Source organism: Toxorhynchites rutilus, chromosome 3, assembly GCF_029784135.1.
Source record: "Toxorhynchites rutilus septentrionalis strain SRP chromosome 3, ASM2978413v1, whole genome shotgun sequence".
Taxonomy (NCBI): Eukaryota; Metazoa; Arthropoda; class Insecta; order Diptera; family Culicidae; genus Toxorhynchites; species Toxorhynchites rutilus.
The window spans coordinates 297,566,066-297,581,071 of NC_073746.1; the positions used below are offsets into that span (position 1 = coordinate 297,566,066).

General features: G+C 37.4%; 1 protein-coding gene across 3 annotated transcripts in view; it reads right to left on the reverse strand.

The window, feature by feature from the left end:
• Positions 1 to 15,006, reverse strand: part of LOC129779566 (adenylate cyclase type 6) — a 497,443-nt gene that overhangs the window by 236,819 nt on the left and 245,618 nt on the right. For 2 of the 3 annotated variants that reach the window (XM_055787124.1, XM_055787122.1), the window contains exon 2: positions 4,158 to 4,448. In XM_055787124.1, the coding sequence (XP_055643099.1) occupies positions 4,158 to 4,271 (114 nt within the window). In that variant the 5' untranslated portion in view covers positions 4,272 to 4,448. Of the gene's footprint in view, positions 1 to 4,157; positions 4,449 to 4,520; positions 4,643 to 15,006 lie in introns of those variants that run through there. The other variant, XM_055787123.1, reaches the window with a different exon arrangement.

Sequence of the window (15,006 nt, forward strand, 5' to 3'; positions counted from 1 at the left end):
CCTGGCCGTTAATGAGGGCTTGGCCACCGTCTGAGCCGCTTCAGCGGGCTTCGACCACGACCGTTTGCGCTTCACGTTGTCGTAAGTGACCCCACTCATCGCCAGTCACCATCAGAAACGGGTCGATTTTGTTGCGATTCAGCAGCGATTCACATGCGTCGATACGGTCAAAGATGTTTTTTTGCGTCAACGTGTGTGGCACCCATACATCGAGCTTCTTTGTGAATCTGAGCTTCTTCAAATGGTTAATAACGGTTTGATGACTTATCCCCAGCTCTTGGCCGATGCTACGGCTGCTACTATGCCGGTCTTTCTCGGCTAATTCAGCGATTTTGTAGCAATTTTCGACGACAGGCCTTCCGGAGCGTGGCGCATCTTCGACGACCTCTACACCAGAACGAAAACGTTGAAACCATCGTTGTGCGGTGGAAATGGAAACTGTATCGGGTCCATAAACTGCACAAATTTTATTGGCAGCTTGAGATGCATTTTTGCCTTTGTCATAGTAGTACTGTAAAATATGTCGGATTTTCTCTTTATTTTGCTCCATATTTGCGACACTATAACTCACGAACGACTTAACCAAACAAAATACCTTTCCAACAAGCTATAGTATGACTCGATACAATGGATACAACTAGAACTACGCGCTTACAACGACACCTCGCGGAAATACCGCAGGACTTTTTTGACAGCCTAATATTTTTTTCGAAAAAAAAAGCTGAAAACAAAATAACTAAAAAAAATTTAAGTTAAACGGTTTCATTTTGATTAAACATAACAAAGTACCAAAAGCTAGAAAATAATTAGGCAAGCAGCAGTTATCACACCCTTTCCTTCATTAATCTAGGGCATTGATGAGACCAAAAAAAAATCGTGGGGCATATGACGATTCCATTAACTGTGGATAATGGAAATTAAACGCGCCCCAAGATTTTATTTTACTCTCATCAATGCCTTAGATTAATGAAGGAAGGGGTGTGATAACTGCTCACTGCTACTTGCCTAATTATTCTCTAGCTTTTAGTACATTGTTATGTTTAATCAAAATGAAACCGTTCAACTTAAAAAGTTTATTTACTTATTTTATTTTCTAGTTTTTAGTACATTATCAGTTTCATTAGAATATTCCTCTACATTTCTCTAACCACTGCACAATGGTCCAGGAGATGTATTTAAGTAGAAATTAGCATTTTGAGCTCTACAGTTATTCTCTAGACAAAACATTTCTTCAGCAAAGTTGTTACATACGATAGAGCTCATTTTTATGTTATCAAAATTAGGGTAACCAAAATTGTCGATGAAATAAACAACCTAACTTTCTTATCTTTATAGATAGAGGTAAATATAGTTGGACAATGTTGTAGTCCCAGTTATTTGAGACATCTTTGTAGAACAAAGTTATTTTCTATCTCTTGAAATAACCGATATAGCGCTTTTTTTCTAAGTTACATTAGGGTCACCATGAAAAAAACTGTTTTTTTGCTCTAACTTTTATATTTCAAACTCAAATACAAACTGTCTTCGGAAGACCTTTAGAGCTTACTAATACAAACATTATGCGATGTAGAACTTGTCAATATCTCACCTCTACTAAAAGTTATTGATATTTCTCCCCAAAAAATACGCTCTTTTCAAATGTTTGTCATTCTTTCTGGGGCAAACATAAACAATGTTTATTGACGGCATTTGAAAGGACATATTTTACTCTACATGATGTGTGATTTTCAACACTATGTTATTTCTCGTGTTTGAGTAAATTAAAATTGAAATCAAACATCGATAATTTTAAGCAGGATTTAAGATATTGACAAGTTCTGCATCGCAAAATGTTGGAATTGATAAGCTCTAAAAGTCATACGAAGACAGTTTTGATGTAGAATTTGAAATATAAAAGAGAAAGCTCAAAAAGCAATTTTTTCGTGGTCACCTTAATGCAACTTAAAAAAAGAGCGTTCTATCATATGTAACAACTTTGTTGAAGACAGTTCTTGTCTAAAGAACAAATATCTCCCACAAAGTTGTTTTTGACGCTTTCTATCTAAATTGCATTAGGTTACCGTTTTTTTTTTTGCTTTAACTTTTTGTATTTCAATTTCTACATCAAAACTGTCTACGACTTTTAGATCTTATCAATACCAACATTTTACGATGCAGAACTTGTCAATATCTTAGTCCTACTCAAAGTTATTGATGTTTTTTTACCCAAAAAATAACATAGTTTTGAAAATCACATGTTATATAGAGTGAAATATACTCTTTCGAATTCCGTCAACAAACATTTTTTATGTTTGCCCCAGAAAGAATGACAAACAAATGAAAAGATCGTGTTTTTTGGGAAGAAATATCAATAACTTTGATTGAAGTTGAGATATTGACAAGTTCTGCACCGCAAAATATTTGTATTAGTAAGTTCTAAAAGTCTTCCCAAGACAGTTTGTATGTAGAATTTAAAATATAAAAGTTAGAGCAAAAAAACATTTTTTTCATGCTGACCCTAACGTAACTTAGAGAAAAGGCGCTATATCGGTTATTTCAAGAGATAGAAATAAACTTTGTTTTACAAATATATCTCAAATAACTGGGACTACAACATTGTCGAACTATATTTGCCTCTATCTATAAAGATGAGAAAGTTAGATTTTTTATGTCATGTTTATGTCAATTTTGGTCACCCTATTTAAAATAACTGGGGCTTTAACATTTAACAAATAAGATTGCGTACGCGGGTATAAAATTAGTGTCAGGGGGAAATGGAAGTGTGGATTGAAGTCAGTTGAATGGAGAGGCAGATTTGTATTCATTCGTCGGGTCAGTTAAAATAACCGCTGACTGGACTAGTTTACCAGTCATCCTCGCTAGTCAATTCATTTTCTAGTCAAGTCACTTTTTGTTGTGGGCAACTACCGAAGCAGTTCTAGTCGAAGCGAAGCTACTGAGAGTGGAGTTGGTCTTCAGTTTTCACCTTCGAAGATTTCGGGCCCTGGCCGCAATCATTCAGCTTGACCTGTTTGTATGCATATTTGAATGTCTGTCATGTATTTTTGCAATCCCCTCAATGTCGGTATTAAAAAAAAGTTGAATGGTTTTATTATGGAGAAATATGCTAATGATACAAATAATGTACTAAAAACTAGAAAATAAAATAAAAAAAACCTCTTAAGCTGAAGGGTTTCTTTGTGATTAAACATAATAATAATAATACAGATAATGTACTTAAAGCTAGAAAATAATTAGGCAAGTAACAGTCATACCCCTTCCTTCATTAATCAAGAACATTGATAAGACTAAAATAAAATCTAATTTTTGTGATTTTTGTGTTTTTTATGAAAATTTGAACAACTTCCTACATTTAATTTCTAGACAAAAATTTTGTAGGTATTATGGTTTTTGAGTCAGAAATTTTTGTAATAAACTAAAAAAAAAATATTTGGCCCATTTTTAAAAAATTAGCCTAATTATTTTTTGGAGATTTCAAGTGAGCAAAGTTGCTTGAATGGCCAATGTCTTTACACCCACCATGTTTCACTGCAATCTGAGATGGTACTGCCAAAGACCAGTCGAGTTAGCACGAAATTCGTTAGTTTTAACGCAATCTGATATTGAATCACAGATTGGATTAGAGGATAGATCCTTCACACAAACGAAGTTGCCATCCAACGGTCCGTGAAAAACGACGGTCGTATCATACAATCTATTAATATTCCAAGCACGATTGCATTGCGGAAATTTAATCTACTGTTCTACAAGATCTTAAATTAGATCCTTATCTACTCTTCCGCCAACATCATGTACCAGTCCCTGATGCAAATTCAGTGGATAGAATTTTCTAAAATGCTTTTCAGCTTTCGAGTTATTAGTAAACTTTCATAGTGCAGATGGTTCACCAAAGCGTCTCTTCGAGTTTGATAGCAACAGGGCCATTGTGGCATAGCGTGGCATAGATGCACAAAAGATGACACACCAAAATCAAAATAGCAACTACCGAATTTTCCAACAATATTCTCACTTTTCAACGAGACCTCAGCACCTCGCCCAACTTTGTCGAGTGGTTAACGCCCCCACACCACCGTCGGTCGGTCGGTCGGTGGGTCGGTTTGTGTTGGTACGTACCTACACTGAAGGCGTTTAACACCCGTGAACACACTTCCACTCACCAGCTTTCCATCGGTGGCGGCCTTCCGATTGGCTCGCAGCGAGAAACGCTTGCACCAGTCTCGGTTTTGGTTTTCCGTTGAGAACGAACGCAGCAGCGGTAAGGGGGATGTCATGGCTTACGGCGGCAGTCTAACGTTCTCGCTCTCTCTCTCTCTAGCTATCCTCTTTGGTGACACAAGATAACCCCCACGGTCCTTGGTGTGAACCGTGCAGGTCGGCAGCACTCACACTTCGGATGGAAACTGTTTGGAAATTTGTTCTGTCGGGAAATGGCGCTTCACGGCACGATCCTGGAAAAGACAAGAAAACAGAAAGAAAAATTACAGTTATCAAAGAAATTAGCACCATCCAAGCTCACGGACCACTCTCCGACTTATCATCGATTAGGAAGGCGAAGAAAAGACGAATTGGCTCACAGCGTGACGCAAATTAATTCAGGAGTTTAGATGGAATTGTGGAGAGGGAAACACGTTGAAAAGATCCAGCTGCGCTGGGATGCTAGGTGAAATTAATTTTCGACACGGGGTTAATCCTCCGTCCTATTGTGGTTAGTCAACTGGAAGACCTAATCTTAACTGCAAAAATTTAAATGAACACACCGTAAATCGCATGTTTTCTCCACAGCTTCCCCAGCTGTGTGCGCTCCCACGACGAACGAACCCAAGAACCCGAACTCCCCCTAACAATCACAACAAAGGATCCCACCGGGCGCCGCTATCGATGCCGTAGAATCAGCAAGCCCCAAGCAAGCCGGCCCCGCTGGTTCCTAAAGTTTCCCGTGGCAAATAATCATGTAATTAGTGCTAATTCTGCACAATTATTCAAAACAGCACACGTTAGCATTCACTCGAACGCCCGCAGTCTGTAATTGATCGAAAGATAATAACCCGACCAAGCTGACATTGGCCGTCGATGTTGTGTTTTGGGATAGGAAAACCCGATTAGGCCCGAGATCAGCCCAGCCGAGAAGCGGATATGACATCAGAGGTGTTCATTTTGAATTGCTAATGCGAAAGCGTGCGAAAATCGTTGAAAGCTGTCCGCTCTAAAATAACAGAGAGAAAAAAAGGGAGCAGCTTCTGGTGGTTGGCTGTTTGTCATGAAAATTTATACATTCAAAGCAATTGAATAATTTAACATCTATTGCTAGGGAAGCTCCCGCATTTTTTATTTCTTTCTCTGAGTTGTGTTAAATGAAATGGACTTGATACAATGCAATTTCGAAATGGATGCTGAACTAGTAAAGGTTCTATTCCAATTTAGTTAATGGCCCTTTCATTGATCGTTCTATCGGTCCCAACAATAAAAACTGTGGAAATAAGACCGGGCCTATGTAGAACCCTTTTTGCGCCTCTAGACTAACATAACCTGTGGCTAGTAGTGAACAGCAGCCACGTCCGACAATTTAACTCCTACATGCGTTATTACTACCAGCAATGTGCAATGACGGATAAAATAATAAAGCAAAAATTCACCCACCCGAATTTTCATATTTTCGTTTGATGTCTTCTTATCCAGCGAAAAAAACACAGCATTTATAGATTCATATTTCTTCCAACTAGGATTATCAAAACAGAATCTGAGAAGAAAGTAATCATGGAAGCTGTTTGCTTACCGATTAAAGAAATGAGCGTTGTGTCTGACATTTGTTGTTGTGTCCTTGTCCTTCTGCCTTGCTTGTCTTTACCATTTTTTTGTTGATAATCGATCACAAATCATCCGATGTTAAAACAGGGATGTTGCGTGGATAACTTATTATTTCACTTTTGCGAGTGTTTAAATAGTTGATTGTAGAAGGTGATTTGTGAAGCCTAACTTTTTTGTGGGGACTTTTTTTTCATAGGACTGTGATTGTGTGTAGTAATTGCATTTAAATTGAGTTTTTCATTGTTCACAATCAAAACCATTATTACCCTTTTCTTCTGTTTTTTCAATCATGCAGAAGATGACAAAGAGTCATCATGTATCATTTTTTAGCACAAGTCTAAATAGTTAAGACCTACATAAATATAAGCCTGAGTCGAATCAATCTATGACTACAAAAATATATTATAGACAAAAATAGCATTATCTCCTTCGTTACCACGTTGTCCGGAACATTGTTTGTAATAACTTTATAGCCCTGTAAAATCGCCACTACTCAAGCCATCATAATCTGATTTACGTGGGTATACCCTTTCGATCCTCTAAATCAGCAGCCATTTTAATTCATTTATTGCATTTTTATATAACCAAACAACATACTCGATATTATGACATCCTGGACCACAATTACACAAATTGTTAGTAGTGAGATCTACACGATAAAAACATGAATTGAGCACAAATTGATTGGACAACATACAATATAATATGAAATTAATGCCTATTATCGGTAAGTGGAGAATAATTCATTTCACACATAAACTTACATTATGAACTAACGCCCGAATTTAGGCAAAAAGATTGCTCGTTGCGTTGGGGAGGAAACGAGTGGATAGTGCAATCGAAAGAAAACATACCCAATTAAATCGTCGAATTGTTAACTTTTGACGTAGAACTACGTCTTTCATTTATATACTGGGGTGTAAGTTCAATGTTTCGAAAACGAAAACGTTACGCCGGAGAACGAGATTTTGAGCGTTAATAGCTCATAAACAACTGAACGAAATGGTATGATGAACACTTCATTCGAAAGATAAAATGTCTACGCGTTATATGCTTGTTACTTTTTGATCCAAAACTTGTTTCAATAGCCCTAAAATTGCTTTCAAAACAGGTTATTGAAATCACACCAATCGGTATAAAAGCGAGTGCCGCTCGGAAATCCACTCAGTTATGATTGCGCAACGATTGAGGTACGATTGCTGGAATGGATAGACAATTCCCTAACACAGACTTCATAACCATGGAGCCTGTGGAAATCGGCATTGCAAAATAGATGTAAGCAGCGGGCACTTTTGTACTCGTTTGCGTTTCTGTAAAACGGAATGTTTCCCTAACACAGATTTCTAAATCATGAAGCCTGTGGAAATCGGCATTGCAAAATAGATGCAAGCAGCGAGCACTTTTGTACTCGCTTGCGTTTCTGAAAATCAGAATGTTTCCCTAATACAGACTTCAAAACCATGGAGCCTGTGGAAATCGGCGTAGCAAATTAGATACAAGCAACGGAAACTTTTGTACTCATTCGCGTTTTTGAAAATCAGAATGTTCTCCTAACACAGATTTCAAAAACATGGAGCCTGGGAAAATTGGCATTGTTAGATGCAAATAGATGCAAACTACGGGTACTTTTGTATTCGTTTGGTGGTACATTTTGGCAAACCGGGATGTGTTTCCCAATACAGATTCCGAAACTAAGAAGTGGGAAAAATCGGCATTGCAGATATATTCAAGTCGGCAATTCTTTTATACCCCCAAGCATTTTTACACTCCGGCATTCGTTATGCTATCACGGTCTACAAAAGCGGGTACATACCGAATACCGTTTGGTGATTTGGCAAAATGTTAATAACTATTTGCTGCGATAACTACTACCAGAATGAATTAATTGACTTAAATTGAGATTTGTTTGCAATTGAATTCGTAAATAGTTTCATTCATTCTCATTTTCATTCTCAGCGCAGCGGCAATATCGTACCCATTGAGGAACATCCGAGGTGGTATTATTGCTAATTAAAGAAATACAATTGATTACTAAGCCAACGGCAGTCCTACGTCAACCTTGCGATTATATCATAGGTGTAACCCATCCATAGTTTTTTTACTATATTCACTGTTCATGTTAAATAATAAATTAAATAAATAATTTAAAAAATTAATTAAATTTTTTTCTGTCTAATGATATATAACACAACATATGTCGCAATAACCATTTTGAGTAACCTGCGTTTGAAAACACTTAATAAATCGTTTTTCGTAGAGTGACCCCCTATATAGAAATCAAAGACATAGTCGTATATCAAAAATGTTGATGCCAAATGTCTTAAAATTGCATGAAACGGAGAGAACTAGTCCATCCCGAAAAAAAAATTGACAAAAATCGGCACTCTGGGACTTTTATTTTCGGAGTACGAAACGAGAAAAATGGTTTTGGGTGCCAATCAAAATAGTTATCTCGTTTTTTCATTCGGAACTTGCTACGAAATGTTGATTGACACAATAATATACCCTATGTACAATATTAGCATATTCGGACTTCGTTTACTGGTGTCGCAGACGTTAAAATTTGAGTTTTTTGAAAAACGAATAATCACCGGAAATCGGGGTTTAACAAAAAATTGATGCCAAATGTCTCAAAATTGCATTACTAGACTCGGCAAAGTCATATTCAACTGAGTGTTGTCAGCGGACTATGAAGAAATTCGCCTTCGTATTCAATTAAAAATGAGTTTTGGCTTCTTTCAGCAGTTTCTCTTTTAACATGACTCAACAGTCATTCGGGCGTTTAGTTGCTATCTCACTCTACAACTCGACTATCTAATTTCAATCTTCCTCGTCAAATGAACTTCAAAGCATATTGAAGTGATTTTCCCCCAAAATGAATTCGTTTGTTTCTCTCGTGTATCACGTGTGCGTATGTTTGAGTGTAACGTGGTTTCAGGTGAGCTAGATCGTTTTGTATCGTACAAGAAAATTACTCACAAATATAAAATAGCGTACAGTGTTGTGTTCAGAAACACACCCGTCTTTCTGTATGTTTTTTTGACGTAGGATTACGTCTTTCGGGAACATATAGGGGTACAAATTGAAAATCGAAAACCGAGCACATCGTGAAAATTGTCCAATTTCAAAACGCTTCTTGCTCAGTCATTTCATGATGGATTGATGAGATTTTTGCGTCAATCAATTTCGGCAAATAAAAATTGATAAAAAATAAAATAATTTGAAAATGAATAAAATAATATATGTCATGAAACTAACTATCGAACAATTGAAAAATCTCAACCCCTATCCTAACGGTAATAACCACTTCTTATTGGTCAAAATTGACGTCACATTCAACGGCTCATGTACTTACAATTTTTGGTCAGTTATTTTCTAATGGTTTTAAGAGATATTTGCATCAATCGATCTGAGCACTCCATAACGATTAATCATAATGGATAAAATAATATATCATACGAAATTAAACATCAAACAATCGAAAAATCTTCAAACGGAAATACCTGGTCGAAATTGAAGATACGGAGAAATTGACATTGTAAATACATCAAACTAGGGGGAACTTCTGTTCCCACCGTCATGTATTCCCTAACAAAGATTTCAAATTCAAGGTACCTAAGGGAAATCAGCACGTAATTGTTAGAGGCGAATGAACTGCAAAGTTTAAAGCCTCTTAAAAACAAAGAAGAAGAAGAAGAAGCACGTAATTACCCTCGTGGGCGAAAGTTTAACAAACGGCGCGCACAAATGGATAGTGCTCATTATGACTAGTGTGGACATTGCTGATTGCATACGTGCTGGCGAATAAGATGGGGATGATGAACGAGTGTTTTTTGACGTAGGACTACGTCTTTCATAAGGGGGCCAGAAAATCAGAAAACGGGTCACGTTTTTATGAAATAAAGTTAACGTTAATAACTATTTTTGCTGCGAACGGATTTTAACGGTTTGCATACCAATCGAATCGGATTTGTTTTATTTGCTTACATTACAATCCCATAGTTCAAATTGATGAAAATTGGAAACATTTTCATTCCCCATACATTTGTTCTGTCCATTTTTGTGCTTTCCCGAAAAGAGCTGTCAATAACGGGTAACTTATGCAGCCGCTGGAATAGAAACAACGAAGGGGGATAGCGAAAATGGAATGTTCGCGAAGTAAACTCCACCCTTGCATAGTAAGTAAGCTGTCGCTAGCTTATAAGTATTGCATCTCCTCTGAGGAAAATTCTCAGAATCTTTCTGTGCCCGAAACAACAAAGGTCGCTTATTCTGCTCGTTTTATTTTTTATGTTTCCCCTCGAGCTGTGAACGCTAGCGAATATTTCATTTGAAGTGCATCTAGCATTGCAATTAACAAAACCATCCGAACCATGGCAAAGCAGGCGAAAAAAGAGAAGAGTGCAAATGATTATGGGTCGCTTCTAGCCATCAGTGTTTGGCTTTGGGTGTGTTACTTGTTTTCGTTACGTGAAATCTAGAACTTGTTCATTTCCTGTACATTTTAATAGCACACCTTCGATACTTTTGCATAGTCCTACGTCCTAAGCGGTCGTGTCTCGGATACAACCCCTCGATTTTTTTATTTTCGTTCCAATAAGAATACTGGAGAAAAATAAGAAGATTGAAGAATTATGCTTCAATGAACTGAATAGAAAATATGTTTAATAGAATGTAAAAGAAATCAAATTTGGAACTTCTATATTGGTTACTTCGTGAAATTTCATATCAATGACCGATCATTCATTGTAAAACTTTTAGCACAAATGGAAGTGTGAAATTGTATATGGTAGTAAGTGTGTTAAAATGACTTGAAATGTGAATCTTTTTTTTTTTCTCCCAAGGAAAGCTCATACGTCGAGAAAAAATGTAAAAATGAAGGAATATTCGAAAAAGTGATTTCTAATATGCTCTACATATCGTATTGGGTGCTGTTAGTTCAATTGAAATTTGCATTGAGGCATGTAACATCGTGTTCCGTTGGGTTTAAAGCAAAAATGGAAAAAGGTTGAATAAACACTCAGAAAGTAAAAATTATAAATGAAATTACATTTCCATTTCAAATATATATATATATATTTTTTTTATTTTTTATATATATAAAGTAACACGTTTTTTTCCTGGTGAGAAAAATTGATAATTGTGTTCTATCGTGATAAGCACCATCCAATGACTAATCACCATTCTATCATCATCACTCGATTGTGAACACTGAAGGAGTGAACAAACTACCTAACAACAGGACAAAACCGCTCTTTTCAGGGCCACTAAATCATTACATATCGAACATATCCAAAATCAGCATGCAACAGATAGTCTAACGGAATCCTACGTCAACTATGCGGTCGTGTCTCGGACACAACCCTCTTGTGACTTTTTTCCACAAAATTGAACTCGGGTACAAAGTGAACTGAACTTTTGTTTAGAATTCCTCCCAATCTACACGCTATTTAGTAATACTAACGCGAGGACTCTTATAACATACCTGATAACCGTCTAAAATAAAAATAAAAAAACCGTATGTGTAGGCAAACACATTTCAGTCGGAACAAAAATACCCCCAGCTTTCATGTATTTGCAATGCCGATTTCCCCGAAGCTGCTTGGTTATGATGGCTGTGTTAGGGAAACTGTAAACCTGGCCAATCCAAACAAAGTAGTTAGGGCGTTTAGATAACGCTTAACATTTTACAGTTATTCAATTGTTTATCTAATGATAAATAATATTTTATTAATTACGATGAATGCGTAGAAATATTCCCAATTGATGCAAATATTTTTCCGATACAGTAAGAAATGTTCGAGTTATAAGCATTTAGAATCTTTCATTTTTGCCTGCATGTTCTGCGTTTAGGTTTTCATTTTACCCCCCATATACTCCGGTTAGACGTAGTCCCACGTCAATACTTACGATTTCGTGATATTTTGAGGTAAAATACACATTGAATCATGAAGTTGCTTTATTTTTAATGGATAGCTCTGGTATTGTGATTTCTTTCCATTGTCTTATTATTATTATTATTAGTTTTATTCTAAGGCATCGGGAGCAGTATCTTTTTCAGTGAATTAATGTTCGTTTGCAGACTATCACAATCAAATAATATTTGTTCTACTGCTCAATCTATCATAGAAGGAATTGAGCCATTGAAGATTATTATCCTCCTAGTATTGATATCATTTTTCGCTGTACAATTGCCCATGTTGCCGCAGCCCAGGAGACACCCGCTTTAGATGTTCGTCACCTCATCATATACAGAAGTCATTCGCTAACTAGACTATCTTCAACTGGACTTATCTATAACAGGGCGTACGTTAACTGGGCTGCAAATCAGTTATGTATTAATAATATGTCATGTTCAATTTGAACTATTGCTTTTTTGCAGTCCAGTTAGCGAGTAAAACGAGTAACGAGTAACGAACGATCACTATATGGGTGAAACCTTCCTCGTTGCTTTGATAAAATATTGCATGAAATTTGAGTGATGCATGAAATCGAATAATTCTTGCTAATTTGTTAGACAGAACAAATTATTGTACAAAATTTTCTGTTGCATACAACATCCATGGGAACGAAGTTGGAAGAAAGAATGCATAATACATGATTTACCTTCGCATCCGCTCGCAAAACATACCTCTTTTGTTTGTTAAATTGCTCACTTGTTATATCATTTCCACTGTTGATGTCTCAGGTGAATAAAAGGCTGGATAAATTTTCCGTCTAATGGTGTGTATTATAACATATTAGGCTGTCAAAAAAGTCCTGCGGTATTTCCGCGAGGTGTCGTTGTAAGCGCGTAGTTCTAGTTGTATTCATTGTATCGAGTCATACTATAGCTTGTTGGAAAGGTATTTTATAGTCCTTGAGAGTGTTTTGTATGGTTAAGTCGTTCGTGAGTTATAGTGTCGCAAATATGGAGCAAAATAAAGAGAAAATCCGACATATTTTACAGTACTACTATGACAAAGGCAAAAATGCATCTCAAGCTGCCAATAAAATTTGAGCAGTTTATGGACCCGTTACAGTTTCCATTTCCAGCGCACAACGATGGTTTCAACGATTTCGTTCTGGTGTAGAGGTCGTCGAAGATGCGCCACGCTCCGGAAGGCCTGTCGTCGAAAATTACGACAAAATCGCTGAATTAGCCGAGAAAGACCGGCATAAGAGCAGCCGTAGCATCGGCCAAGAGCTGGGGATAAGTCATCAAACCGTTATTAACCATTTGAAGAAGCTTGAATTCCCAAAGAAACTCGATGTATGGGTGTCACACACGTTGACGCAAAAAAACATCTTTGACCGTATCGACGCATGTGAATCGCTGCTGAATCGCAACAAAATCGACCCGTTTCTGAAGCGGATGGTGACTGGTGATGAAAAGTGGGTCACTTACGACAACGTGAAGCGCAAACGGTCGGGATCGAAGCCCGCTGAAGCGGCTCAGACGGTGGCCAAGCCCTCTTTAACGGCCAGGAAGGTTCTGCTGTGTTTTTGGTGGGATTGTCAAGGAATAATCTATTATGAGCTGCTTCCCTATGGCCAAACACTCAATTCGGACCTGTACTGCCAACAACTGGACCGCTTGAAGGTAGCACTCATGTAGAAGAGGCCATCTTTGATAAACAGAGGCCGCATTGTCTTCCAAGGACAACGCCAGGCCACACACTTCTTTGGTGACCTTGCACCAAGTGACTACCACCTGTTTTTGTCCATGGCGAACGAGCTAGGTAGTCAGAAGTTAGCCACAAAAGAGGCCTGTGAAAATCATCGAACAAAACGGCGCATATTTGACTTAAAACAGATGATTGTAACTAATTTTATGAACAAATGAAAATTCAAAAAAAATACCGCAGGACTTTTTTGACAGCCTAATATATCGTAAGAACGATTCTGCGTAGTATGCATTTGAAAACTCTTTATAAACGTTACATTTTTCGTAGAGTGACTTCTCTATATAGAAATCAAAGACGTAGTCCTGCGTCAAAAAAACGTGTTTTCATTTAGTCCCATTACATATGAATCACCCGTCAAAAGATCAGCTGATCACACTGTGCAAATAAGCTTCTAGCATAATGCTATTTCTACTAAGCTTAGGAATCAATTTGCTATCTGTACTGAAGCTAATAATGAAATATACCAAAGTAACGTTCAACGAAGCGATGACCTTCCTTCTCCAATGTTTATTTTGAATAGGCTTCAAACTTGACAGGACATCGCCTCTAAGAGATGTCCTGTAGACGAGATGTCGATATCCATTTAACATTATTTTATGACGGTCAACGATTATAACAACATATGCTGTGTCCTATGTTTGTTGCGGAGGAAAGCAGAAAAAAGAGATGTATGGAGTATGTGACCGTTCTGGAGACACGGTTTAGACCAGCTGTATACAAATAGAAAATAGCAACATCTACAGACAATGTGGAGAGAGAAAACATTGCAGTTTAAGCTGCGCCCGTTTTCATTTTATTGAGTATAAACAAGTTATTCGTGATTTCGTAGCATTCACGATTCATCACTAAACCAGCTAGCGACCAGACGGCAGCGAGATTTTCCAAATAGCTTTCCTCAAGGCCAAGAAATTAGTTTAGTTTTCTTTTTTCAAGGCTAGAAGCCATTGTTTGCCAATTGATCCATTGTCTGATAAAATCGCTTTCGTTCTTTAAAATATGATCATACAGAAATCATTTCCCCCAGCGGCATTCTTTTGTTGTAGCGTGCTGCAAATCAGACACAAAATAGAATGAGACAACTCTGTATCGATTCGCACTTCATGATACACCAGCACGCAAACAAAACCGTCATGTACGCTTCCGGTGCAGAAAGTTTATGTTCTACTTCGCCTCTAACATATACATATACCATGCATCTAACATAACCTCTCCATGCATCATGAAACAGCAGGATAGTACGGACTACGCAAAGCGAATGATTCATATTCAGCTAATGTAGCAGATCCTGACCATTTGAAACGTATACGCTTGTGTGAAGAAAAATATCTCAACAGAGAGAGCAATCCAGATTCAAGCGCGCAGTATAGAAATACGGCGCAAACTTCAGCGTAAAACTCAGCTTAAAACTGGGCGTAAGAATGGCGCAGACAACCAAACATTACATCTGTGTTTCGGAGCGTGCTCATTCGCCAGAGCGCATGTGCGCACAAGGAGTGAGAGCTCAACTGGGTATAAAAATCTTGTTACGCATCAG